Here is a 27,976-nt window from a genome sequence, read left to right as displayed (position 1 = left end):
CACAGGACTCAGTCTTATAATTTTTATAAAAACCCTCAGTCTGGGGCTGGCCAGAGGGCGGAGGGCTGCAGTGTTTTTCCTAACGGAATCGAAGAGAGCTCCAGGGACCGGGCCAGCTCCTGGAAGCCCAGAGAGGCAGCAGCTTTGACAGTATGTTAGAGCTGAAGGCAGTACGGGGCCTCTAGCTCCAAGCGAGAGGCTGGGAGCGGCCACACCAGCCCTGTCCCTGCCTGTGGACAGAGGGCCCGGCCGGCTTGGGGCAGCCGCCTCCAGAATCCCCAAACCTAGTCCTGGAGAGACACCTTCACAAAGAGGGTGGCAGAAGGGTGCTGGTCTCCGTTCTTTGACAACAGGTGGACGTGGCGGTATCCTGGCAGGTGGATGGGCAGGAAAGAGCACACGGAGAGTTGCGGTCACTGGATGAGGATGCTTCAAGGGACAAGGGCCCCAGCCCAAGAGACCGCAGGCCCTGCCTCCCCGACCTCGCTGTCTCCCCCCCCCTCAACACACACTCACCCTGCTTGAGGCTGCCCAAGGGGATGGTGCTCTGGCCAATGAAGTCGTTCTTAGAGGAGGCGTCATAATCCTCCACCAAGAAGCGCACGAGGGCGAGCTCAGGCACAACCACCTCGAACTCAAACTCTGTGTCCCACCACGGGTTGAAACCTAGGGGGGCAAGCACCGCGTCAGCAGCGTGGACGCCAGCTCCGGCAGGGGGGCCCCGCCCAGGCCCCGCAGGTACCGTTATTGGTGACCACAGCCGTCTGGCGGCTCGCCGTGTCCCGGCCCACGCCGTGGATCTCCACCGTCACCTTGGGGTCCACGATTGAATTCTTATTCTTGTTGACTTTTGGCAGCTGCTGCCCGGAGATGACCTGAGGAAAGGCAGGGGACCAATGAGGGGTGGGGAATGGTGGTGAGGGAGGAGGGAGGCCCACAGGCTCCAGTCCCTCCCGTGGCCGGCCGTACCCTGACACTGAGCCGCTTCCGGGTCCACCAGGGCCCCTGAGCCAGAGCACGCGAGTTAAAGGTCGAGTTCGGGTCTCGCAGGAAGGCAGGCTTCAGCACGTACCCGCAGGCCCCGTTGTCCTGGAAGCGGCCCTGGTACACATCCATCTCTGGGCCAGGTGTCTGGAAATTGAGGGCCACTGGAGGCGAGACAGAGCAGTCACAGGCTGTGGGCTGGTCTCCGGGGCCCTAGAGCCCGGCCTGCTCAGGGTAGACTGAGGCCTTAGAGGCCCATGGGGAGGCAGAAGGAGGGCCCAGCGCCACTCCAGTGCCTGCTGCCCCCCTGCCACCCTCCCTGACCCACCACACCAGCCTCACGTTTTATTGCTGGTGCCAGAATGCAAAGCCCTAGTGTGCTCACGATGAGGTTTCAGACACTGTGACTTGCTGGCGGGGGGATTATTTTCAAACCGAACCCACAACGCGCTGTGTCTGGCCCCTGGTCCTCTGGCCCGAAACCCTCACCCAGGCCTCCTCCCAGGCCCCGCCGGCCCCCGCCGGCCCATACCGATCTGGCAGCCCCCGTTCCACATCTCCACGGGGCTGTAGTTGGAGGAGTCCGTTCTCCACCCAGCAGGGTAGATCCTGCTCAGGTGAGTCACATTGTGGCGAACAAAGCTGTTTCCTGAGAAGGTGTAGGTGGTCAGAAGTGCACCCCCCCCCCCCAGGAGCCCAGGCCCCCCCCCCCCCACCAGCTCCATCTGGTGCCGACTCTGCCAGGTCCCGAGCAGGGGGAGCCAGGCCTGACCAGTCCAAACGGTCAGACAGATGGACAGCACCCTGAGGGTGCAGGGCCGGGGCTCACCTGACTCTTGGAGCAGTCGGAGGGCGCGGTTCTCAGAGAAGGACACCATCTCATAGAAAGCCTGCCCTGGGGTGCCGGGGCCGGAGAAGCCCCCAAAGTGGACACTCTTGCAGTAAATGACCATATCGGAGAGCTCCTTCACTAGCCTGAGCTTGTCCTCCTGGGGGCCATGGGGAGGCCCCGGTTAGATTCAGAGGTTGGGGCAGGTGGGCACTGAGAGAGCCAGAAACCCAGACACAGAGACAGAGGGAGACAGACAGAGAGAGGGGGGCAGAGGGTCTGAGTGGCAGCCACAGAGAACTGAGACCAGGCAAACATCCCATGATGGGGGCGGTCCCCGGGGCTGACCCCTCCCCCACAACTCCCCCTCGAACCCTGGGCTTGTGCTGCACTCGGCTCCTCACTGCCTCGTCCTCCATCTCAGCAGCCTCATCCTCATCAGACACGACAGTGGCTTCAGGGCCACCCTCCCCGCCAGGGGGCAGGAGCCCCCCAAGCTTCTTCCCCTTCAGCAAGATCTTCCCCTTCAGTTGCTAAGAGTGGAGAAGCAGCTGGTCAAGACCAAGCCCACGGGCCTCCCGGCCAGTCCCCCCTGCCCTCTCATATGGGTACCCCCGTGCCCACCGCGAACCTCAGGGGAAGGCAGGCTGGTAGTGGCCCCGTCCAGCGGCCGGTCCAACAGCATGGGGCCCAGGATGGTGCGCAGGTGTCGCGCCATCACACGCTGCTGCTCCAGGCTGCAATGGTTCTCCAGGGACAGGATGACGGGGTAGGGGGACGCCTGGAGGCCCCAGGGCAGGTTAGGAGGGGGGTGCCGCCCTTACTACGGCCCTCCTCACCCGCCAGGAGCGCGCCCACCTTGAAGGCGTAGTCCCTGATGGCCCTGAGCACGTCGCAGAGGAGGATCTTGGAGGTGAACGTGTAGCCGTGGTAGATGATCGGCTCCAGGTTGGGGCCGTCCCAGCAGTCGAGCTCCAGGCAGCGGCAGCCCTTGCACAGCGCCCTGCGGGTAGGCGTGGCGGCTAGGCCCTCCGACCCCGCCCCGGCCCCGCCCCGCCCCCAGGCTGCCCCGGCCCCGCCCCGCCCCGCCCCGCCCCGCCCCGCCCCGCCCCGCCCCGCCCACGGGCCCCACCGGATGTAGGCTTCCGTGCTGCTGGGCCCGGTGAGCTGGTCTTCCAGCAGGTAGGTGTTGTGCGAGGAGGACATCAGGTAGTGGCTGAGCGGCTGGCCCATGTCCTGGTAGACCCGCCGATGCGCCAGGCTGAAGGCGCTGCCGTCGGCGGACAGCAGGTACATGAGGAAGCCGTCCTTGGTCATCTGCCGCTGCGCCTTGGCTGCGAGGGAGGAGGCCGGCACCAGTCAGAGCTCTGGAGGCCAGCCGCCTCCCGGAGACCTTCGGGAGGAGCCCCCTGCTGTCCCCGCCTCCCTGTCCCGAGCTCGCCCTGGACGTCTCTCGGAAGAGGTAAGTCTGGCAAATCATCAGGCTGTCATTACCCCAGAGTGGGGCTCTGTCTCTCCCTCCTCCTCCCCCTCCCCCCACCTTCTCGGTCCCCCCCCACACCGAGGCCCCCTCCTCAGTCTGCCTCCTCCTCCTCCTCCTCCTCCTCCTCCGGGCCTCTAGACTGAAGCACAGGGAGGGGCCCAGAATGGGCACAAAGAAGGAAGCAGGAAAAGGGTTTGTTTTTCCGGCCTCCTCTCCTGTTTCCTGGAGGACCCTCAAACCCCTCTGGAGAAGGACCCGAGAGAGGGGTAGTGATGCTGGAGTCCTGTCTCCCATCTGCTTGCCTTCATGGGGCAGGCTGAGGCACCCCCCTTCCCTCCAGCTCCTGACACTCCCCGGGCGTCTCCCAGCCAGTGTAGACCCAGGGAGTGCAGGCTGAAGGCCCCAGCCAGGCCCTCACCCGCCTCGCTGGGTTCATAGCGCTCAATGAGAGAGAGGGCCAGCGCAGGCCCCGCCGCCTCCTCCCGCTGCTGGTGCTGCAGGAACGTGACTAACTGATCCACCGACAGCGTCTCCCTGGAGCCTGCGGCCTCCGCAAAGGTGCGGTCGATCTCCTCCCGCTGGGTCAGCATCTTGTAGAAGGCCTCGATCTCCTCATCCTCCAGCGAGTCTGTCTGGGAGCGGTCACATTCCTGCAAGGCCACGTGGGCGGGGCTCAGCGCATGCTCCCCACTAGGGTCGAGGGCCCGCTGCCACACAGAAGCAGCCCTCACTCCCTGCCTCACCCTGAAGATCTTCCGGGCATAGCTGTCATCCACCTGGATGTTGAGCTCCTTCAGGAAGTTCTGCAGCTCCTTGAAGCTCATCTTGTTGTCCTTGTTTTTGTCAGCTTTTCGCAAGCAAGAGTGAATCCAGCTGGGCAAGAGGTAAGGAAAGAAAGAACCCGGGAGCCCTGATACCCCCACGGTCCCAGCTGGAGCCATGTTTCAAGCCCAGGGTGAAGTCCTGGGCCCAGGTGGACTGAGACCACCCACAGACAAAGCCCCCTGCGGGTGCAACTGCACATCAGCATCCCAGGGACAAGATCCGATGGGCCCTTCGGAGAAAATGTTACATCCTATTAAGGGGTCTATTTTCTGTTGGCTGGATTTGAACCTTTTCACATTTGTAAAAACATTTATTTTCTCACTGTGGAAGAGTTCGCTTATAGACAACTTAGAAAATGCAGAAAGTAGGGACGCCTGGGTGGCTCAGCCGGTCAAGTGTCTGACTCTCGATTTCGGCTCAGGTCCTCATCTCACAGACGTGGGATCAAACCCCATATCAGGCTCCACACTGAGCATGGAGCCTGCTTAAGATTCTCTCCCTCTCTCGCTCTCTCTCTCGCTCTCTCTCTCTCTCTCTGCCCCTCTCCCCAGCTCTCTCTCTCAAAATAAATAAACATTAAAAAAAAAAAAAAAGAAAATGCAGAAAGTAAACGAACAAATCCCCCGTAGTTGTATCACCCACAGATAATTACTGTTACCATTTCAAGGTTTGTCCTTCTGGTTTCCAATACATCACTGTTAGCCAACTTGACTAAAGCACGTGAGGCTTATTTTACAGGAAACATCAAAACTTTAAGCCACAGATCAGAAGGTGAGGATATCACAAGCAAAAAACAAAGCCTGGCTCATGCTGTCACGATGGGGGCACTTAGGCCCCCACCTCTCCCTTCTGTCCCCTGTCCCCTCAGACTAGACCTGGAGAAGTCAAGAAAGAGGAACCCCACAGTACATTCCACAGAAATTAGAGAACAAAGACAACGACCATAATTTTTAAAAACCAACAGCAGGTTTTTAGAAAAAGTCGCAAAGGAAACAACATAATTGAGGCCATATAAACTGTACACAATTCTGAGGGTCAAAGAAAGAAAAAATAAAGTCCAGAAAACAGTACGATGACCCTAATAACTAAATGAGAGAAGGACACGAACTGACCTTTTACAAACGTTCTCGGTAATCAAAGAGACTAACAATTTGCAAATGAGCTGCGGTTTCTTAAACTGTAAGATCAGCAATTTCAAAGTATGTTACTTTGAAGGCACGCGGGGGTGAGGTGACACGGACATTCCCATCTTGCACTTGGACAAAGGAAATCAGTTCAACCCTGTAGGAATGTGGAGATACAGCTAACGTCTACACGTCTACATCATTTGACTCACTAATTCCACTTCTAGGAATCTATTCGTAAGGAAATACTCCTACTAAATACTGAAAGGTTTTATGAACATAGTTCTTTGCCATGTTACTTGTAGTAGTGAAAGACTAAAAATAAATGTTCACCGCTAAAAGAATGGAGCGCTAACTTATAGGGCATCTACTCAATGGAATATTACAGTCGTTACAGCTGTTTATGGGGAAAGAATTATGATGTAATGTTACACGGAAAGTGGATACAAATGTATGATCTCCACTATTTTTGGCAAATGCATCATGAGGCAAATTGAAATGCAGAGAAGATTGGGGGCAGAACCCAAATCAGCAGTTTCTGAAGGAGATGGGTTTTGGGGGCCTTTAAAATTTCATTCTAACATAGCCATATTTTATGTATATATTTACATGAGAAAATAATTAGGGCAGAATTCTAGGTAAAAAAAAAAAAAAATCACGTTCAGAGTGGTCCAGCCAAGCATGAGGTCCCCCTGCCGACTGCTATTCCGTAGGCTGGAATGGGTTTATGACCTTGGGGTCTGGGCAGCAGAATCCTCCAGAGGGCAGAAGCCTGTCCAAGCACAAGCCTGTACTACAGAATTGGACTTTTAAGAAAGCTCAAAATCAGGTAGATATAGCCTTGAGAAAAAAACACTTAAAACTCTGAACTGCTGAAAATCAGAGAGTAAGGAAATTTAAATGTGTAACTTACACTCTGAAAACGACAACACCATGTTGAAAGAAACTAAGGAAGACCTAAATAAATGGAAAGATACCCATATTTACAGACCACAACACTTGATTTGTTAAATGGGGAATACTCTCCAGATTGATCTACAGATTCAACACAGCCCCCATCAGAATCCTGCTGGCCACTTTGCAGAAACTGATCCTAAAATTTATACGGGGCATCAAGGGACCCAGGATAGTCCAAATAATCTCACAAAAAAAAAAAAAAGAAAGGAAAAGAAAAAAAAAAAAAAGAACAAATTTGGAAGACTCACACGTCCTGATTTCAAAACTTAGTACATGAACTAACTTGGATTTTAAATAAATAAATAAATAAATAAATAAAACAAAAAAACTTAGTACAAAGTTATGGTAACTGAAATGTGGTGCATGCATATGTATCGATAAATGGAATAAAACCGAGTCATTAAATAAACCCTCATATTTATGGTCAACTGATTTTTGATGAGGCTGTAAATACAGTTCAATGAGGAAAGAACAATCTTTTCAACAAATGGTGCTGGAGCAGCTACCTACACGCAAAGAAATGAAGCTGGACCCCCCCCCCCCACATCATGCCACAAAAACAAATTCAAAATGAATCAGAGACCTGGGGTGCTTGGCTGTCTCTGTTCATAGAGCACGTGACCCTTAGTCTCAGGGTTGTGAGTTCAAGTCCCACACTGGGCGTGGAGCATCCTTAAAAGAAAAAAAATTCAAATTAAAATTAAAAAGAAAAAAATTAAATTAAAAAGAAAAACAAATCAAACACCTAAATGTAATAGCTAAAACTGTAAAACTTTTAGAAGAAAACATAAGAGTAAATGTTTGTGACTTTGGGTTAAGCAAAGCCTTCTTCGATATAACATCAAAAATCACATCAATGAAAGCAAAAAGTAGCTGAATTAGGCTTCACCAAAACTAAAAACTTGTGCTTCAAATACCATCGAGAAAAAGAAAAGAATCCCCAAAATAGGAGAAATTATTTGCAAAGCATAACCAAGCTGAGACTTGTGTCTAGAATATATAAATAACTCTTAGAACTCAATCATAAAAAGACAAAGAGCCCCAGTGAAAAACTGGGCCAGGGATCTGAGTAAACATTTCTCCAGAGAAGATGGCAGAAAAGCACATTAAAAAAAAACACAAAACACAAAACAAAAAAACACTCCACATCATGAATCAAATGCAAATCAAAACCACAATAAGATACCTATCAGAAACCAAAACAAACCAAAACACAAACCCCAGAAAATAACAAGTGTGTTGAAGACTTGGAGAAAATCGGAATCCTTGTGCACTGTCGGTGGCCATGCAAAGCAGTGCAAACACTATGGGAGACAGTATGGTGGTTCCTCAAAAAGCTGAGGGTAGAATCATATGATCTCGCAGCTCTCCCTCTGCGTATATACCCCCGAAGAACTGAAGGCAGGGTCTAAAGAGGTATGCCCAGAGTAGCATTACGCACAACAGTGAAAAGGTGGAAGCCACCAGGTGTCCCTCAGTGGAGGAATGGATGAACAAAATGTGGTCGGGGCAGACAACGGACTATCCTTATTCCACCCGAAAAAGAATGGAAACCGTGACGCACGCTACAGCGTAGATGAATCTTAAGGGCGTTCTGCTCAGTGAAATGAGCCAGTTGTAAAAAGACAAATCCCGTATGATTCTACTTATCTGAGGTTCCTAGGGTCGTCAAATTCAGAGAGACAGAAAGGAGAACGGTGGTTGCTGGGGGCTGGGGAGTGGGGATTGGAGGTGGGAGGATGGCAAGTTGTTTAATGGATGTAGAATTTCAGTTTTACAAGACGAAAAAAGCTCTGAATGTTGGTTGCACGACAATGGGAATGTACTCAACACTACTACGATAGTTGAAGACGGTAAATTTCATGTTACGTATATTTTACCACAATTAAATTTTTTTTTAAAAAAGATCCATTTAATGGGGTGCCTGGGTGGCTCAGTTGGTTAAGCGACCAACTTCGGCTCAGGTCATGATCTTGCAGTTTGTGAGTTTGAGCCCCGCGTCAGGCTCTGTGCTGATGGCTCAGAGCCTGGAGCCTGCTTCGGATTCTATCTCCCCCTCTCTCTGCCCCTCCCCTGTTCATGCTCTGTGTCTCTCTGTCTCTCAATAATAAATAAACATTAAAAAAATTTTTTTCAAAGATCCATTTAAAAAAGAGCTTAATAGGGGCACCTGGCTGGCTCAGTCAGTAGAGCATGTGACTCTTGATCTCAGGGTTGTGAGTTTGAGCCCCATGTTGGGTGTAGAGATTACTTAAAAATAAAATCTCTTTTTTTTAAGAGCTTAACAACACAAAATGGGCAAAGGATCTAACGGATGTTTCTTCAAAGAAGATATACAAATGACCGATAAACACATGTAAAGATACCCGACATCATTAGCTATCAAGGAAATGCAAAGCAAAACCACAATGATGCCGCTTGATACCCACAAAGCTGGCTACAGTAAAAAAAGATAGTAACAAGCCTTAGCGAAGATGTGAAAAGTTGGAACCCTCATACACTGCTGGTGAGAATGTAAATTTCCTCATTGGAGAACAGTTCGGCAATTCCTCGAAAGGTTAAGCATACGGTTACCATAAGACTTATAAATTGTAGGTATATACCACATGAAACTTCTACACAAATGTTCATAGCAGCATTGGTTCATAAAAGCTCCGAAGTGGAAACCCAAATGTCCATCAACTACTGAATGGATAAATAAACTGGGGCATAACCACGCCATGGAATGTTATTCAGCCATAAGAAGGAATGAAGTCCTGATTCATCCATTCAGCATGGATTCGCCTGAAAAACATGCTCAGTGAGAGAAGCCAGTCACAAAAGACTGTATCTTGTACTTAACGTGAGATGCCCAGAAAAAGGCAGACATATAAAGCCAAAATGTAGATTAGTGGTTGTCTAGGGCCTGGGGGGTCATGGGGAGATGGGGAGTGGCTGCTAAGGGGTGTGGGGTTTCTTTTTAAGGTGATGAAATGTTGTAAAATTACTTCCAACTCTGTGAATATACGAAACAGCATTAACTTGTACACTTTAAGCAGGTGAATTACACGGTATGTGAATCATATGTCAATAAAACTGTCATTAAAAGAGGGGACTGGAGCTGGCTCCTCCCTAACCCTATGTACCAGAAGCCCGATCACTTTGAATCCTAGGCTAGCATGTTGTGCACCCAGACCTGGAAGTGAATTTGTTTTAAGCCCACAGGCTGGCCTGCACACCAGGCCCCGGGAAACTTGGGCCCCACTCCCCCCAGAATGGCACAGGGGGTACCAGGGCCTCCCAAATTCCCAGAGAGAAAAAAATGTAGTGACTCCAGGAAACATGCTTAAAACACCCAAGGCACAGCCTCTCGTGGAAGCAGGCTGCTGCCGTTAGCCTCACCTGTGCTGGTTATTGGTGGGGAGAAGAGGGGACATTGGGGGGTGCACAGTGTAGGCCAAACAGGGCTCCAGGTACCTTTTCTGCCTCCCTTCAGCTAAGGACTGAAGTGTGTTCCCCCAAATCAATAAGGTGAAGCCCTAACCCCCAATATGATGGCATCTGGGGATCCGTCTTGGGGGGCTTAGATGAGGTCACGAGGTGGAGCCCTCATGATGGAATCCGTGCCCTTATGAGAGGACACACCAGGGATCGTGTTGACTCTCTCTCTCTCTCTCTGCCATGTGAGGACACAGTGACAAGGCAGTCACCCACAAGCCAGGAAGAGTGCTGTCATCAGAATCCAACCATGCTGGCAACCAGACCTCGGACCTCCAGCCTCCAGAACTGTGAGAAAGTGAACTTCTGTTGTTTAAGCCCCCCGGCTATGCTATTTTGGTGCGACGGCCCGATCTGGGTATCTTCCGTTCCCATGTTGCCCTGGGGATGGCCAAAGCCAGTATCCACAGGCTGGGCCAGGACCCACTGCCACCAAAAGGATACTGCTGCAGCTTCTGCCGCTGGTCCATGGAGCCCGAGTGGTGGATGATCTTGCGCAGACCCTGCACCCAGTGCCGGGCGTCAGCTGGCGATGGGGCGATGAGGTCTAGTGTATTGCGCTGGTCCTTGAAGACAATGGAGAAGCAGCGGTCCTCGGGCACGTCGCGGGCATACTTCTCCAGGCCCTCCGTGCGGTGCCCCGTCCGCACCTCCTGAATGTCCTCAATGGAGACTGCGAAAAGGGGACAGCTGGCAGAGGGAGCTGCGAGGCCAGTCCCTGCCCCCGATGCGCCCAAGGCACAGCGTAGGGGCCGGTAGAGCCGGGGCTGGAGCTCTACGATCCAGAGACGAGGAGAGGGACAGGAGGACAGACGAGGCGGCACAGAAGGGAGGAAGGAGGCCAGAGACTGAGGTGTTGGAAGAACGTGAGACACAACTGCGGTGCGCAGCGGACACGCACAGGGAGGGACAGAGGGAGAGGCCGACCTCGGAGAGGGGCACCTGGGACCCCAGCCCTGCTCTTTCTGGACTGGGAGGGTGTAGGACCCCTGGGAGAGTACTGGGGCCGGACAGGGCTTTCAGAGATGGGGGAGACCACTCTGGAGCTTGGAGCCTGTGACAGACAGGAGGCCACAAACCCTCCTCATTGCCCTTGACTTTGTACCGTCTTCCCCTCAGACAGCCATGAGAGCCTCCAGGCCCCTCTCCTGACCATCCAGGAGACAGAAGCCATCATGGCCCTGGGGCGTGGGTGCAGAGGGAGAAGTGCTTGCGTTGGAGCGTAGACAGGGCCCTGCCCTGCATGTGTCTGTGTGTGTCCTGACCTCAGAGAACCCCTTGGCAAGGAGGGTGCAGGAAGGCCCTGGCCCTCTAGGACCCCAAGGGGTGCCCCTTAGGAGTCTGAGGGAGTACGCCATTCTGTCCTCAGAAGCTGGGGGAAAGGCCTCCCGTCACATTCAAGCCTTCCAAGCTTCAGGGAGCAGCAAGCCCCTGCCTCCCTACTACCCCCAGTGTGTCCTCCCTGGCCTGGCCGTGGGCCAGTGCCACCAGCTGCCACTAGCTTAGCTCACGCTAAGCTGCCCAGCATCAAGGTTCAGGCTCTGCCCCTGCCCCACCTGCGTCCTGAGCCATCCACATCCATCTGTCTCGGGTCCTAGACCAGCTCTGGCTACAAGCTCACCTCTCCTCCCGGTGCCTGCCTGCACCCTGAGTGCCCAGACGCCTCCCAACCACCTACCTACAAGCCCTAGGTGTATGACATGTGCCCCCGCCTGGGCAGCAGGCTCTGATGGCCAGACACGTGAGCCCTCGGCCATCTGGGGTGCTGGGGGTACCTGTGCTTAATCCCTCTGCCCACGGCCTCCTGTGCCGGCGAGGCTCACCCCGGCGGCAGGCAGCTGACCCAGGCTGGGGTGACAACAGGAAACCTGAGCTGTGGAGCTGGGCCAGCACCCCCACCCGCACCAGAGAGAGATTCCAGATGCCTCCGCTGCTGATAATGCCTTGTCTGCCTCTGGGAGCCAGAGTGGGGGGGGTGTGGTAGTGGAAGGGTCAGGGGAAACTTAGCAGGAAGCAGAGGCAGAGAGAACTGGGGGCGCTGCTCCCCTCCTCCGTCACCTGGCCTCAGCTTCCCCGAGGACAGAGCGCATTTGGGGCCAACAGGCTCGCTGCTCACCCAGAGAAGGGAAGCAGCCAACACGGGTGCTCAGCCCGAGAGCTGTCTCAGTGTCTCTGTCACGGAAGAGAGCCTCTTCTAGCCATGTTCCTCACCTGAGCACACCTGGTGCCTGACCCCCCACCTGTCACCCCTGCAGCCCCTCTGCCCAGGCCCCTCACTTGTGCCCCTTCCTCGTTCTCCCCTCTGCATCTTTGCTCACGCTGGTCTCCTGCCTGGGACGCCCCTCCTGCCCTTGTGTTCACAGCTGTCCCAGGATGAGGGGCTCGTCTCCCCAGCCCAGGTCCCCTCCCCTGTCTCCGCCCCCCCGCCCACCGCCACCAAGTGCTGGGCACACAAGTGTACTGGCTAATGTGTGGGCTCTCGGGAATCCCCAGGGCTCAGAGAACAAGATGCCCCGTTCCCACCATGCCGCCCCCCCCCCCCCCCACCAGCATCTAACAGGAAGCCCCATATCAGGGCAGAGGCCTATGAAGGAGACTGGCTGGTGCCACGGACAGGAAAGGTCTGGGTCGCTTCCATGCTGTGCGGCTGATGTGCACTCGGGTGGTTTTTTGAGAGACTTCAGGCTCCATCCGTTCCAAGCCGACCCTGCCCTGCTCAGAAACCCGTGGCCCATAGCCCCAAGGCCCTAGCCCAGCTCCGCATCCGACCCTGCTCCTACCCCGCCTCACCTCCTGCCTTGCTACAGCCACAGGGCCAGCAGGCCATACTTTCTCAGCTGACTACCTCAGTTTCCCGAGGCCGGCAAACCCTCCCTGGGCACCCTCAGCGGGCAGGCCCTCCGCTTCCTGCTGTCCCCCCTCCCGCCCCGGGCCTGTTGCCCGTGTCTGATCTCACTCCCAGCCGACTGACCCTGTCTCCGTGTGCCCCCTCCCCCACCCTGCCACTGCCACAGCCAAAGGCAGGGATCTGGGTTGTGTGGAATCCAACGGCAGTGATCTTCCTGCGCGGTCCTACACAACGGTCACCCGCCGCATGTGGCTATTTAGATATAAATTAGTTAAAATTCAGTAGAATTAAGAATTCAGTTCCTTAGTCACCCCAGCCACGTTGCCAGTGCCTGATGGCCATAGGTAGCCAGTGGACCTATACTGGACAGCACAGATCTAGAACATTCCTGTTACCAAAGAAAGTTTTTTTGGGGTAGCACTGATCTAAAAATTTCCCACCACGTAAAGATGCGGAGGGGAGCACTCGTGTTGCAGAGTCTTTAGGGCATTCTGTGTCAAGAGGTAGCTGTCTCTGTGAGGGCTTGCTGGAGGCGCTCTCCGTTTACAGGCCCGGGGCTTGGGTTCCTGGGCCTTTTCAGAAGCTGCCAGAAAACCCTCAGGCCCAACACCCTCAAGGGAACTGCCCAGCGAAGGGCTCTCTCTGCTCCACCCCACCTCTTCGCTATGGCCCCAGTCCCGGGGAGGAACTGCCTCCCGCAGCCCCACCTCGTATCCTGGCCACTGACACCGGGAAGGGCCTTATCTGCCCCCGGACTTTGGGCCTGGCTTGTGGCCTCATTACACCTGGAGTCAAACTCCACCCAACTTCCCTCCCTCCCACATCTGTCTCAGTGGATACCCTGTGAGTTCAGACAACCCTTCCAGCAACCTCCCTACTTCTGAGCCGGACCTTCCCATCTGTGGTCGTGTTTATATACCCCTACCCCCCAAAGGCCTCGCCGTCTGTGGTCCTCCGTGACCACCCTCTCCGGCCCAGACTAGGCCTCAGTTTCCCTATCGGTGATTTAGCAAACTCTTCTCCGCCACCCTTGCCAACTTTCAGTCTCCCCACATCTGGTCCTGGTTGTGTGACCGACCCGGGCCCCACCAGGCCAGGCCTGGGCTTCCCTATTTGTGGTCCCGGTCCAGGATTGACGGTCCCCCACTCCCTGCCCCAACCAGCATCAGTTTCCCCACGCAAACACAGGCTCCCTACTCTGCTCCCACCCTGCGGCCCTGGGATACTCACACAGCTGGGACTCTGGGGTCCGCATGACCTTGCGGGACTCCTGCCAGATGGTCTTGCAGTCTTCCTGCAACTTGTAGAAACGCTCCCTCCGCCATGAGTTGGACTTCACCTTCAGGAGCTGGCTGCCCTTCAGCAGTACCTGTAGGTCCTCATCATCCTGTAGGCCTAGGGGACAGAGCTGGTGAGATGCCACTGCCTCCAGTGTCCCTGCTGCCACCGGACCCATGCTAGCTACTCCCACCTCTGGACCCTTTCGGAGCCCACTTCTCACCAGCCTCCTCCTCAGCTCTTGGTTCCCTTCTCCCACCTTCACCCAAGCTCCAGCCTGATCCTGGAGCCCTGCCTCCTCCAGGAAGTCATCTCTGACTGCCAGCTGAGGCCATGTAAACCTCAGGACACCCGCCCACTGAACGCCACACTTTATACACCGTGACCTGCCACCCACAGCTGAATGGACAAAGGGAAAGCAGCTAATTCAAGAACATCTGGTTCCTGAGGTTTTTTAGGTGTCCTGAGACAGCCTGGTTCTGTAAGAACCCTCCTGGTCATACTTAGGGATCAGACTGATCTGAAGGAAGCTGGGACCAAAATATCAGGCAGGGCAGGAAAGAAAAGGTCCTGAGGTCAGAGCAGTTGTAGTTCTTGGTGTCAACATTATGGTTGCAGTAGGGCCCTTGTGCCCGTCCCTGCCTCCCTCGCCCCTGCTGCCCCCACCCTAACTTGCACCTGCTCGAGCAGGTCTCTGATCCTTGCCCCCAGGGAGACCAATGAGCCTACTGGGGCCTATGTTTGGCCTGCTGGGATGCCCCTGTCTCTCCCTGCCCGCTTCATCTCTGAGTGTCCTGGGTCGGGGAACCTCAGCGTATCATAGCCCTGAGGCACAGCACAGCCTTCTCAGCAGCTGAGGCAAGACCTGGTCCAGGGCGCTAAGTGAGGACCAGAACCCTGGCTGCACGGCCCCTCCTGCCCAGCTGTCTTCAGACACACAGGCTGGCTTGCGTGGCGGGGGCTCCCAAAGATATAATGCCCTTTGTCCTACCAGCTCCAAGCAGGAGGTACCAAAGGGGCACGAGGCCTGGATCCCCGGGAGCCCTCATCCCCAAGCAGACCCTGTATCAACTGTGATCGGGGAGAGACCACTCCCCACCTTAATGACTCATCAACGTAATACAGAGATAAATGCGCCTAGATCTGTATCTGTCACCCAAGCCAGAGGCAGTCCAGCAGCCAGCTCTGTTCAGAGGCAATCGGCCATCTCCCCTCACTCTGTCCCCCAAACTAAAACTAGGTGGCCCTTCGGCGGTCCTCATCCTTCTGCTCCAGCAGAGTGGTGACATCAGGGACCACGTGGGTCCAGTCTGAGGGGCCTGTGACTAGGCCTATAAGCTTTGTTTTTCTGAGCCCAGACCCGCAGCGCCTGATAGGCTCTCCAGCTTTATCCACGCTCCCACTGCCCCCACCCCGACCAGCCTTCCCCACACCCCCACAAGACCTACAGAACCTTCTGGACCACTTCCCTAGGCCTCAGCCACCCTTACCCTCCCTATCCCTCCCCGATCTCCTGCCTCCACTGGGGACAGTACCCAGTGCTGAAAACCACCCCCCCCCAACCCCCGCCCCATGGCTTTAGGCAGCTCCCCTCTGTCTCTGGGCTTCTGTTCCCCCATCAGCACTGGGTCAGAACAGCATAGGAAGAGGCGTCTGTGGGCCTCCTCAGAGGTGTCTGTCTGATGTGCCTTCTCCCTCCTTTGTCCCAAGTCTCCCCACACTTCTGGGAGACCCCGCTGGGAGACCCTTGGTGTGAGCAGTCCCACTTCAGCCCCTGGGGAGGGTCAGTGCAGGAAAAGGGGGCTCCTGCAGGAAGTCCTAAACTGTCGGCCGTGTCTGTGGCGTTGAAACAAGAGGAAGGGGGAAGGGAGTTCCCGGATGCCCGAAGGGAGTCCCCCAGCCTCTGCTGGGGCATTCATTCCGCTGTCCTTTCTGAGGCTGAGGTAGGACTGCCAGGGGCCTCTCCGGACCCTCTGCCTGGCCCCCGCGCCCAAGCCGGGCGCTCATCAGGGCCAGCCGCTGCCACACCACAGATGGTAATGGGGGGACGGGGTCAGACAGTCGAAGGTGAGCCCCACCCTCCGGCCCTGGAAAACACCGTGAGGAGATGACATGTTCATCCTGTCCTGGAGCCGGGCCGTGGCCCTGTCTGCGGTCAGGCAGAGATAAGTCCCCTGGCTGCCGACGTGGCTTCCGGAACACGGACCTCAGCCCCAAGGTGGGCCTTGATAATCGCCACTGCCTCCTGGGCCATTAGCAAACCTGGGCAGGCACCCCTACCTCTGAGCCTCACCTGTGGCCCTCTTGTCTCTGAGGCCTCTGGGCTGCCCGCCCCACCACTTTTCCTCCCTGAGCACCCGGAAAGTCTACGGACACCCCGCGCCCAGCCCCACTCGCTCATCTGTGGTACCTTCTCCTCCTGAGAAGGGGCCTCTGAGCTCAGGGGCCCCTGGGCTGATCTGCAGCCTGCCCCGGCTGGCTACACGCAGCGAGGTGGCCTCTGTGAGTACGGAGGGTGCTGCAGGTGCCAAGAGGCTGAGGGGGGGTGCCAGGAATCCTGCCCCCATGCACCTAGGGTGATGCATAATGGAGACAAATCGGGTCTGGGACCCACGGCAACGCACAGCTACACAATCACACACTGCCGTCCTCAACATCGCCAGAACATTGTCATAACAACGATAATAATAGCAGCCACCATAACATTAATGGTCAGGATTTGACTAAGATACTGATCTTAGCACGTGTATTTAATCTCCCCAACAACCCTATGAAGAAGGCACTATCATTACTCCCATTTTACAGATGAGGAAACTGAGGCTCAAGGAAGTTACACGGTGGAGTCAGGACTCAGAAGCCTGCCCAAGGGTTAGTGCTAAGAAACACTGCCTTATGTAGTCACTACTCAGGCACAATGAGTAATGCTACAAAGAGCACTGTCAGAAAATCCACGTAACACGTATTGTAACACAGAAAAACAGAATCGGTCACCTGGGACATGTGCAGTCACACGGCATCACACTGGATCACACGCTGTCACACTGGTGCCACGGTGTCACACACATGTTACATATCATCGCTGCTGCACAGTGGCCCCACTGCCGCACGAGGGACAGAATCACCACTAGGTCACACACTGGGTCACCCAATGTCACATTTGTCACTCACATTTGCACAGCATCACACTGGATCACGTAGTCTCAAACAATCATCTCACTGGGTTACAGAGTCATTACCCCGGGCCACATACCTAGTAATGCCTCAGAAATCTGTAAACAGGAGGGGCTAGGGGTGGCGAGGAGGGCCCTTTGGAGGGGCTCAGGTAGATCAGAAGAGGTAACCAGTCCCCCCATACTCACTCCACACGCCATCCCTGCAAACACAGCCCCACCGTGGCTCTCACTCACAGAAGCACTGAACATGTCCAATCAAAGGATCGAAGGCAGGAATCCCGAGCTCAGGGACATACGGTCTACCTACATCGTGTCCCAGCTGCCTTCCCAGCAGAGCTAGGTGCCCTCCTGGTCCCTTACCCAGCCTCTGCCCATTGAGCGCTGCCACCTTGAGGCTCTGCTCCTGCAGGTAGAGCTCTCTGGAGCGGGTCCGGCTGCGGATTCCTAGGCATTGCATGACGCTCCCCGGTGCCTCTGCCGCCACCGAGCCTGGCCCGGGACAGCAAAGCCTCTAGAAAGCCCTGGCCGTGGGGGCGGAAGCACCGCCCCGAGAGGAGCAGGGGAGGAGACCGGGCGTGGGGGGCGGGGCCAGAATCCAGAAGGAGGGGCTAACCTGGAAGGGCGGAGCCTCGGCCCTAGAGGCGGGGCGTGAGAGAAATCTGGGCTGAAAGGGGCGGAGGCAGACCCTAAGAGACGTGGCCAGTCCCGGGGGGGCGGGACCTTCGCCCCCGGGGGGGCGGGCCCCAGGCGGGGAGCGGAGGAGCCAGAGAGGCGGGAGTGGGACAAATCCGTAACCCAGGAAGCAGATCTGTGGCGAAAGCCACAGCCCAGAAAGCTGATAGGGGGCGGAGCCACAGCCCCAGAAGTTGGGTTCGGGGGGCGAAGGAAAGGAACCGGGTCTGGGAAGCAACCTGGAGGCAGAGCCTCTCTCAAGGGGCGGAGCCGAGGTCCAGAGGGCAGACCAGGGGAGGGTAAACCGCCCTAAAAACGCGGGGTTCGCGTAGGGAAGGGAGGAATTTCGGCTTTGGACGAGGTGTCCACCGGGGGGCGGAGACCGAGCCGCGAATTCGAAACACCTGCTGGGGGCCGGGCGAAGGACCAGAAGCTGGAGCGAGATTGAGCAGAGGAGGGGAGACGGGGTGGCGGCGGCCACCGCGGACGAGTCTAGGAAGACGGGATGGGGCGGGTTAAGGAGGAGCCTGGGCTGGAGCCTGGGGCAGACCACCAAGCCTGCCAAGTATTTTACCTCAATTACTCAACGAATTCATTGTAATTCAGCCGGCTGTTGCCTCGCTTGTGAACCTCAGGCGGGCCTGTTTTCTTTTCTCGGTTTCTCCACCAGAGTGGGGTCATCTCCACGGTTGCGAATGCGAATGGAATTCTTGAAAAAAGGCTGATCTTAAAAATGAGCCCATTCACGCAGGCTTGCTTTGATTAACAGACGAGAACTACCGCAACTTTCTACAAAACTGGGCCGCCAGTGTGCTCGGGAACAGTGGGACCTTTCATGTAAGTTACAACTTCTCTTTCATGCATCCAGCCCCTACTGTGTGCCAAGGTCAGAACACCACCCAGAGGCCTGACTCACCCTTCTTTTACTCTCCGCCTCTGAATAGTTCCTCCATTCGCCTCACTGCAGCTCCAGTCACCGGCGCGGGCAGTGAGTCACCCTCAAAGCCAGCCATTAGCACAGCCAAGCAAAGCAATACTAACAATAAACTGAAGCGCACAGTGATTTGCCTAAGGTCACGTCACAGAGAGTAAGTACATCGTGAGAACATGTGTTGGTGTAGATGAGCCGAAATACGGGCACAGGCAAGTTGTTCTTTATTTGGAGGGGAGCGGGCAGAGGGCAAGGTAAGCCTGTTTTAGAGAAACCACACAAGGGTTCTCATTCAGAGGACCAAGGACCACCCCCCGACCCCAAGGGCCTATGGATAGAATCACACTTCAGTGTAACTTGCTTCCTTCGAATGCTCATGTATTTTCTTTTATGCACTTAAACACATGACCCTGAGGAGGCGTCCACAGGCTTCATCTGACCGCCAAAGTGACCTATGGCACAAAATGTTAGGATCAGCGTGGACCGGTGTGCCTGTGGGGTATATGGGCCTGGAACTCCGGAGACAGGCAGGTTTGAAACATAACTGAGGTGAACAGGGGGCTGGCCACCCCCACCTGCTATGATGGCTCTGGAACCGTTATCTCTTGAGGGCACCGGCTTTTTTGCCCACCTAGAGCTCCTATGCCCATAAGTGCCTTGTCCTTCCGACATCCCCTGCAAATTGATGTTGTATACCATGGGTGAAAAGAAAGGACCCAGAGAGGCAAAAAGACTTGCTCAGGGTCATAACATAAAGAGATGCGAAATGAGGACTGGAGCCCAGGGTTCCTGGGGCCCAGATGGGGGCCCTCCTACAGCCTGCCTTCCACTTTCACAAACGCCAGTCGTAGAGTGGGGCAGGGTGGATTTGGTGTAGGAAAAGTTGGTAAAGGTGGATGTGTTCCGTGAGGGGAGGGCCTGGGAGGTAGTATCCTTTCAGGCACGTTTGGGGAGCTGCTGGAGAGGCCGCGACTGGCTAGGATGCAGGCCTGGCTAGAATGGAGACAGCAGAGGTAGTGCAGGAGGGGAAGGAGGCCAGGGGACTGGAGCATCAGTCTGAGGGCTTCAGAGGCACCAGAAAGAGCCCCTTGGTTCTCGAGTCCTGTTCTGGTCACAATTTTCCTAGCAAGGGACTATCTTATGGTGCCCCCTCATCTCCCAAAGAATGCACAGGGCATGATCACTTGGGGGTGAACCTCCTGCAGAAACGTAGCCCCTGCTGAGTACCAGGCACTGTTTCCATTGCCTTATACATATTACCGCATTCAGTCCTTACAGCAAGCCTGTGAGGTAGGTAGCATTCGTATCCCCTATTTTGCTGAGGAAACTGAGGCACAAAGAAATCAAGGGATCTGTCTGAGATGAAAAAGTCAAGGCTTGAACTCATAGTTCGCCTCCAGAATGCATGCCTATAGACTACACTTCATCCGCATGCATCTGGGGTGAGGACGTAAGGGACATCTCCTATCTAGGTAGGCTGTAGCGCCCTCCCCCCATCCCCACCCCCCCCCACCCGACCCCAGGCCAATGGAGGGGGCCTTTCTGCAGCAGACTGCCAACTGCCCAAACCAGATGGTGTGGTCCTACAGCACATGTCCAGTGCTGGGGGGCACGAAATATGAAAGGGGTGCAGCGTGGACAATCTGGAACAGCACAGGTCACAGTGACCACCCCTTCCCACCATCAATTCTCCTTGACAGGTTCTTGCGTCCTGATTTGGTTTGTAGCAGGGGGGACAAAGGTGATTAAGGGACGTAATTCTGGGTGATGTGCTAGAAGTAGGAGGGCCTTCAGAGAAACGATTGAGGATTGTAGTGTTCATGACGGCCCCACAGGAAGGGCTGGACAGAGTGAGGCATTTGGGAGGCAGGTCTCAAACCGAAGGGGCCAGTGCGGCCAAACCCACGCCACAGTCCCTCCACGTAGCTTCCTCTCCGGGGAAGACACCAGGGAAGAGATATTGCACAAAGGCACGGATGCCCGAGAATGGAGCCCATTCCAACATGAGCTGGGCCAGAGGCGACCAGAGGGCTTGCAGGAGGAGGAGACCTGAGGGTGAGACAGGCATGGAAGACGTGGCAGTGTGCAGGGTAGATGCCACTAACCAAGGGATGAGAGAGAAAGCAGAGGTCTCTACTCTGGTGCTCTGAACCATCCAGCCTCCCTTTCTGCCAGTCTGGCAGAAGCACTAAGAACACGTCTGGTCTGAGGAGAGAAGAGGGAGCACTGGAAAGGGGGCAGGAACCCCATGACCCAGCTGGACGAGATTGCCTGGCGGAGCCCAGGCTACTGGTGTGAGGGTAACAGCTCTGGGCACTGAGCAAAGGTCTCTTTGGGCCATGGAGACCACGTGCAGGCCAACTGGGAAACACAAGATAGACTGGGGGCTGGCTGAAAAGAACATCTCCTATCCCCCTGAAATCCAGGGGGTCTCTAGTGGTCAGCTGGAGGGCTCTGCCTTTCTCCTTCCCATCTATTATCTCCCTGTATGGTTTAGATGGTTGAGTGGTGGGCACTGAAGCCTCCAACCCCAGGGATGCCAGAGAACGCGGAGTTATGGTTAAGCAGTGATTGGCGTGAAGGGCAGGGTTTGCTGAATTGGCAGATGATCTCAGGGGCCAGGAGGACAAGATACCCTTAAGAGTGGGTGAGTCCCCAGGGCGGAGCAAAGAATGCCAGACCAGGTTGAGGGTCCTGACCTGCCAGAAGACCGCCAAGGCCCTGCAGTGGGGGAGCCCACAGCTGCTTTTTCTCCGGGAGGGACGGCAATATGGCCAGGAGCCGGCCCAGACTGTTTCCCCGGTGGGTCGGAGGGCCAGAACTCGGCTGGACAAAGGGTGAAGCGGCAGGCAGTGCGCGGTGAGACTTGGCCCGGCCCCGCCAGGAGGGTGCGCGGTTACGAGGGTCGCGCTGCTCCTTCCAGCTGGTGCATCGCTGACCAGGATTTCTGCGCGGGGCAGTTACGGCCGCCCAGCCCGAACTTGCACCCCTCCTCCTCTCCTTCCCTCCCCGCTCCTTGCACACCTCCGCCTCTCCTTCCCTCCCCCTCCTCCCCGCGCCACACCCGCTCGGCCAGACGCGGTCCAGGCACGCCTGGGATTTGGGGAGCCTCTCGGGCAGCCCGGACGGGGCGGGGAAAACTTGGTTATTCGTGGATGCTGGTTCCGTCCCTCCTCGGCCCCTCCGTGCGCAGCCGACCATAGAGCCCAGCCTTCTGAGACCAGAAAAAGGCAGAATCTTTCAGGCGGGGTCGGGGGTAGCCTTCAGGGAAGTCTTCAGAGTCACGACCCGCCCCCCCACCTCCGGCCAGATCTGGGGGACAAGCCTGGAGACGCCCAAGGTCTTGCGGGGCAGTCCCACCCCGAGAGTCCTGGGCCGAGATTTCCCCAATGCAACAAAAGGGCCGAGAGGCGGGCCCGGGGCGGGGCGGAGGGCAGCCGGAGGAGCCTCGGGCCCCCCGCCCAGGGCCGGGAACGGCTTTCCGCGGGGGTCGGCCCGCTCAGGGTCTGCCCGCACGCCAGCCGGGAACTCACCGTGCAGGGTCAGGAAGTCCCGGCCCGAGTCCATGCCCGACGGGCGGCGCAGCGGGAGGGGGCGCCGCGCGACACACGTGCGCGGCGACTGCGCCGATGGCCTCGGGTCCGAGCCGAGTAAGGTGGAGGGACCCGAAGGGACTGCGGTGGGAGGAGACCGGAGGTGGGCCCGGGACACCGCCCCGCCCCCTGGACCCGCCAACCCGCGTCTCTCCCCGCCCCCTCCAGGGATCGGGGAGGGCCGAGGTGGGGGCCGAGCAGCCCCCCCGAACCCTGGCCCAGGCTAGTGGGCGCGTCCCGGCCAGAAATAGCCAGATTCCTCCCGCTTCCTCCGCCGCCGCCACCCACAGGCCGCGGGCCCTGTCATTACCATGGGCGGCCCGGCCCCACGCCCTACTTGTAGGCGCCTCGCCAGGGTTGGGGTGATGCTCGAAAGAATCGCGTCATTCTGGGGAAAGGACCGCGTAGCTTCCGACGCCCAGCCGGGCTGCTGCGAAAGGGAGCCTGGGCGGCCGGGCGGCCAGCAGAGGTTCCCCAGAGCTGTACTTTTCCTTCTGCAAAATGCGTGCACGGGCACGGGTTAGGAGGTCCTCGGAGAGGTATGCCTGAACCTCGTCCGAAGGAGGGTACCCTCTTCTCTCGATGGGAAGTTTCTGACCCCAAGAGTGCCTTTGGTGAGGGCTGACACTCAGGCAGGGAAAGTTTACAGCAATTAGATGCAGGGAGCTCACCTTTGAGCCTCTCACACCCCAACCCCCTGGCGCTCTGTGCAGTAGAGTGGAGGGAGGGGACCTAGGATGGGGTTACATCTCCAGGGTCCCTTCTTTGGGTAGCTTCCCAAGGGGCTGTCTGAACAAGAGGCCCTTATGGTCCCTTGTATCCCCTCAAGTCTTGCAACGCAGACACCCTCTTTATAGGGTACCCAGATACCGCCCCCACCCCCCGAAAGTCCAGGAATCCTGCTGCCTATCACCCTTTGGGAGAGCCTCCATAAGGCCTCCCAGGATGAAGGGTGCCGGGCCCACCAGTGAATCATCCAGGCTTCCTGGGCTGGTAAAGCCGATGTGAGAGTCTGGCAGAAGCCCGTTGGACCCCTCTTGGAGGAGGACGAGGCCTGGCTCACCTCAATCCTTCCTCTTCCCGGCCAACCGGGCCTAGGTGGCCTTGAATACCTTAGGGAGGGGTGTAAACCAGAGGGCACATCTTCCTGTTCTGACGGCTGAGACTGGGTCAGAACTTCCAGACTTTGGAGAGCCCCCTCCCTGCCTGTGCCTCCTGCACATAGAGAAGGTCTAGTCCTTTATCTGGCACTGAGTCCAGTGGTCCTGTCCTTCAGTAGGAGCGCCACCCGCCCCTGCCCCTGGCAGGCCTGTCAGAGCCCTCCTTGGTTTCCCTTCCAGTCTGGGATGAGCAAGTCCACACCAGCAGGCCTCACTTTGGAGCCCCCGCCTGTGGGCAGGGTGGATGAGGGGGTCCTTTCTCTGCCCTCACATCTGTCTCTCCCTCTCAATTCTAGGCTAGAACGCATGTCCCCAGGCCTGCCCTTTGGGGAACACTGACTTTCCCAGGGGGGCCCACAATACCCTCTACTCAGCAAGTCAGGCCTCCTCAAGCCCTGTTCCTCTTTCCAGCCAGAGACCATTGAAATTCTGACACCAGCAGTTGCCTTGGCTTCATCTCAAGCATCGTTCCTATTTATTCACGTCACCTCCCAGCTCTGAGCCCCAGGCTCCAAACTAGAGCGTTATTTAGGACCTTTGCCTCTCCCTCTGCCCAGGTGCCTGGGGTGGGGGTGGGGGTGGGGGGCGCTGCAGCCAGGCTCTTCCTTTACGTACCCCAGACCCACCCCACTCAGGCCCTCCTCTGGCATCTGGCCCAAGCAGAGGAGCTGAAGCCTCCTCCCCGGCCTGAGATTATTAGGCATGGCTGACTCAGAGTTGGCACAGGCAACCAGGTTCTGCCAGAAAAGAGGGCTGGGCGATGCCCTGCTCAGAGCAACCAGGCTGCCGCCCTGACCTGTGGGTCAGTCTACACTCCGGGGTACTGTCCTCACCTCCCCTGTCGGCCCCCTCCCTCTCTCACAGGCTGGGAGGCACTCTGCCTGCCTGTGCAGGGGAGTATAGCTATTCGTCTTTGGAGGGGAGGGAGCCTGGAGGGCCTAGCGTGAGGCTTTGTGCCCAACCACAAACCTCTGCCCTAAACAAGCAGGGCCCTCTGTGGGCCCAGCCCTGGCCTGGCGCCTGAATTACCCTCCCCGAAACCCAGCTCTCAGTTACCTCTGCAAGATGCCCTGAGATCCTGGTGACTCACAGGACTTCTGGCAAGCTCAGTTAGTGTGCAGAGAGGGGCCGTGCATGGCCAACCATGTTGTCCTGTGGTGGAGTTTCAGGCATCTTGCCACCTCAGTGGACCATCCTGTCTTCAGTGTGTGTGTGGGGGGGTGGGGGGGGTGGGGAGGGGTGCAGGGGAAGGGGGCTTCTGGGATGACTGGAGACAGGGGACACCTAGTGAGACCTAGTATTAGGGTCGTGCCTACCTCCAGTCACTTCCCAGGCCGCTCCACCACTATTCATTCTAGAGGCCTGGGGAGAGAGAGGATCAAACCTGAATGTCAACTTTCGGGACTGTCGGGCTCCTCTGTGTTTCAGGACTGGCCCCGCCCACCCCATCCCCCAGAAATGCAAACCTATGCAACTTTGAGTAGGTGCGGCGGTTTATTCCGCCCTTCCTGGTCTTTGAAGCCCCTGTCCCAGGGCACGGGGATGAGGGGCTCTTTGAATCAGCTGCGTGGCTTCCTGTTGTGACACTTTGAGCAATCCCTTCATTTCTGTGAGCTCCACAGTCAGGAGCTGCAGTTTCCCTTGGAGTCCACTGAAATGACAGATGTCCCCTACCTGGTACAAGTAAGCGCCTGCTGGACGGACATAGACTGGAATCCTCTCTCCCCGTGGCTGTCCCCTACCTGGCCCCCTCTACTGAGCCTGGTGGTCACAGAGCCCAGCCTCAGGCTCTTGGTCTAAGGGCGTGCCCTGATGCTTGCGAGGCCTGGAAAACCCCATCTGAGCCCCACTCCAGAGGGTCCTGGACCCAAATCCGGACGCACTGGGAGGAAAGGTGAAGGCGGCCTCTCCCAAGGAAGCGGCTATGGCAAGGGCAGGTGCTCAGATCATGCCAGGAAGACAGTACTGACCGTGCAGGGATCCAGGATGCTGGGATGGACCACAGGGTGTCAGGGCCCATTGGTCATCCCAGGATGATATGGGACGACTTGGGTCACTTTTCCATAATTATATTTGTGAGATTTTCATTGTGTATTTGTTTGTGAACATAACTGCGATGTTTCTTTCACTGTGGACCACTGTGGTCCCAATGCTTGCCCCAACCCTATACCACCCCACAGGTGTGGGGAAATACTCAGGACACTGGCCCTCAGACCCCCCTGTGAGGGAGGAGCACACTTACGTCCGTGAACTGGAGAGGACCCTGCTCTGCTATTTCATTTGTTCAACAAACATTTATTGGGCACCTACTCTGTACCAGGCACAGTTCTAGAGGCTTGGGAATCGTCAGTGAACAAAATATACTCCAAACCCCTGTCCTCATGAAGCTTAACTTCTAGTAGGACAAAAAGAGACGCTATAATAAACATAAGAAGTGAGTTGTATATTACAAGGTGTGTAAGGTGAGGGAATTCTGGAAGGGAGAGGGTTCAATTTTAAATGGGCTGGATCTTACAAGGCAAGTGACATTTGAGCAAAGACATGTAGGAGAGCCTTTCGGGGATATCTGGGAAAGAGGATTCTTGGCAGAGGGGACAGGAAGTGTCGAGGCTGAGGCAGGTGTGTGGCTGGTGTGTTGGGGGACCGGCAAGGAGTCCAGTGTGACTGGGGCAGAGGGAGAGAGATAAGGAGAGGAGGCGAGAGGTAATGGGGACCAGGTTCTGCTGGGCCTTCTAAGGGCTTCCACTTTTACACTGGGAGAAATGGAGAGCACTTGGAAGGTTTCAGGTCAAAGAGGGACATGATCCCACCCGTGTTTTCAAAGAATCACTCTGCCTGCAGGGAGGAGTATCATGGAGGGACAAGGGGTGAAGCAGCGAGCCGGGTGAGGAGGCTGTCGCAGTAATTCAGGTGATGGAGATGGTGGCCCAGACCTCGGCGGTGGGACTGGGGGTCAGAGAAGCGGTAGGACTCTGGATACAGTCTGATGGGAGAGCCAGCAAGAATTACCAGTGGGGCCAGTATGATCAAGAGAGGAGTCAAGGATGACTCCAAGCTTCTGGCTGGGCCTCGGAAGGAGGCAGCTCCCAAAACCCGAAATGGAGAAGACTGAGGAGGAGGAGGGGCTCTACTCGGGACATACTAAGTTGGAGATACCTTCAGATGGCCAAGGCGACATATCAAGGACATGATGGATGTACAAATCTGGAGTTTTGGAGGCGGGTGCAGGCTGGGAGTAAAATCTGGAATGTGGTTGAAAACATGTTGAAAACGTCCATCGGCTCTCGCATAATGCTGGTGGAGATCTGCTCTGGGATAATCTTTCTGGAGGCCAGTTTGGCAGCATCTCAAATATTAACAAGGACACACCCTTTGGCTACGCAATTCTAGTTCCGTGATATTATATTATTATCTAACTCTGTGATATTATCTGTATATTACATACAAAAACATTGTACAAGGTGAAGGGCGCCTGGGTGGCTCAGTCGGTTGAGCATCTGACTCTTGATTTCGGCTCAGGTCGTGATCTCACGGTTCGTGAGATCGAACCCTCCATCGGGCTCTGTGCTGACAGTGCGAAGCCACCTTGGGACTTTCTCTCTCCCCATTTCTCTCTGTTCCTCCCCCACTTGTGCTCACGTGCGTGCGCACGCTCTCTCTCTCTCGAAATAAATAAATAAACTTCAAAAACAAAACAAAACAAAAACATTGTACAAGGTGAAGGTCATTAGGGGGCACCCGATTGAATAATTTAAGATATTTTCATACAAAGCCATACAGAGAAAGACAGATACCATATGTTTTCACTCTTATGTGGATCCTGAGAAACTTAACAGAAACCCATGGGGGAGGGGGAGGAAAAAAAAAAGAGGTTAGAGTGGGAGGGAGCCAAAGCATAAGAGACTCTTAAAAACTGAGAACAAACTGAGGGTTGATGGGGGGTGGGTGAAGGGTATTGAGGAGGGCACCTTTTGGGATGAGCACTGGGTGTTGTATGGAAACCGATGTGTCAATAAATTTCATATATTGAAAAAAAAAAGATATTTTCATACAGTGAGTGGGCCTGCATTTGTTTAAAAGAAACAAAAGTTCTGGTCAGCAGAACAGATTGTGACAAAGTGAAGAAGGCAGCTCAAGGGATTCTCTTTGTGCCAAGAGGTCTGCCTAGGGGAGGAGGCCGGAGAGTGGCGCCAGTGAGGGCCCCGGCCCCTTGTTTCTTCTGGGGCCGGGTCTGAACCATTTCCTTAATTGGTTCAGTCAGGGGGCAAACAGAAGTCGAATGCCGGAGGCAGAATCAGGGATGGATCCAGCTTCTCAGGCAGAGGGAGACCGGTCCCAGAGGGAGACAGGGGTGGATATGGGGGAAACACAGAGGAGGGGGAAGCGAGGCAGGAGTGGAAGAGGCAGTGGCCTATATTGCTGAAAGGTAGAAGATAACGACGGAGGCGTGGCCGCGGAGGCGGGCCACTGGAGGAGCCCGAAGGTTGCCGGAGACCTCAGCCTGGACAGAGCAGAGGGGCTGAAGCCAGAGGGCGGGTGGGGTCACAGAAAAAGGGGAGAACGCTCCCAGGCTGGGGCAGAGGCCCTGTGAGCTTCTCTGAGGCTGTCTGGAGGCAGCACTGAGAGGCCAAAGGCGATGGCA

At 56.1% G+C, this 27,976-nt stretch overlaps 1 protein-coding gene and 1 long non-coding RNA gene across 6 annotated transcripts; one reads left to right on the top strand and one right to left on the bottom strand.

Moving 5' to 3' along the window:
• Nucleotides 1–8: 8 nt before the first annotated feature.
• On the bottom strand, nt 9–22,246 carry PLCD1 (phospholipase C delta 1). 5 transcript variants are annotated; one of them, XM_042999102.1, is made up of 16 exons: nt 18,567–18,662; nt 18,225–18,359; nt 13,758–13,922; nt 10,124–10,352; nt 4,040–4,169; nt 3,715–3,946; nt 2,946–3,147; nt 2,672–2,816; nt 2,445–2,594; nt 2,188–2,346; nt 1,814–1,973; nt 1,517–1,633; nt 970–1,148; nt 743–875; nt 517–666; nt 9–370 (listed from the first exon to the last, which is right to left on the bottom strand). In XM_042999102.1, the coding sequence occupies exons 3-16, from the start codon at nt 13,780–13,782 to the stop codon at nt 285–287; spliced, it is 2,097 nt and encodes a 698-aa protein (XP_042855036.1). In that variant the 5' UTR covers nt 13,783–13,922; nt 18,225–18,359; nt 18,567–18,662; the 3' UTR covers nt 9–284. The 5 variants fall into 5 exon arrangements, with proteins under 5 accessions (XP_042855036.1, XP_042855034.1, XP_042855035.1 ...); XM_042999100.1 differs by lacking the exons at nt 18,225–18,359; nt 18,567–18,662 and adding an exon at nt 22,115–22,246; XM_042999101.1 differs by lacking the exon at nt 18,225–18,359 and having other exon boundaries at nt 18,567–18,655.
• On the top strand, nt 17,708–26,249 carry LOC122242041. Its single transcript, XR_006222183.1, has 4 exons — nt 17,708–17,949; nt 18,321–18,487; nt 18,595–18,738; nt 26,176–26,249. It is a non-coding gene; the product is annotated as an uncharacterized LOC122242041 (long non-coding RNA).
• Nucleotides 26,250–27,976: the final 1,727 nt, after the last annotated feature.

Source organism: Panthera tigris, chromosome C2, assembly GCF_018350195.1.
Source record: "Panthera tigris isolate Pti1 chromosome C2, P.tigris_Pti1_mat1.1, whole genome shotgun sequence".
NCBI classification, from domain to species: Eukaryota; Metazoa; Chordata; class Mammalia; order Carnivora; family Felidae; genus Panthera; species Panthera tigris.
The sequence above is the reverse complement of the archived record's forward strand: the minus strand, read 5'-3'. Positions and strand labels throughout refer to the sequence as shown.

What these genes read in the sequence shown, in the direction of transcription:
- PLCD1 (XM_042999098.1), bottom strand. Translation starts at nt 16,462, where the DNA reads ATGTTGAGGACGGCAGTGTGTGATTGTGTAGCTGTGCGTTGCCGTGGG. An exon ending in ATGCCCGGAAGATCTTCAGG is followed by an intron (nt 3,947 to 4,039) that starts GTGAGGCAGGGA and finishes GTGGCCTTGCAG; the next exon opens with GAATGTGACCGCTCCCAGAC. An exon ending in GGAAGCGGCTCAGTGTCAGG is followed by an intron (nt 876 to 969) that starts GTACGGCCGGCC and finishes GCCTTTCCTCAG; the next exon opens with GTCATCTCCGGGCAGCAGCT.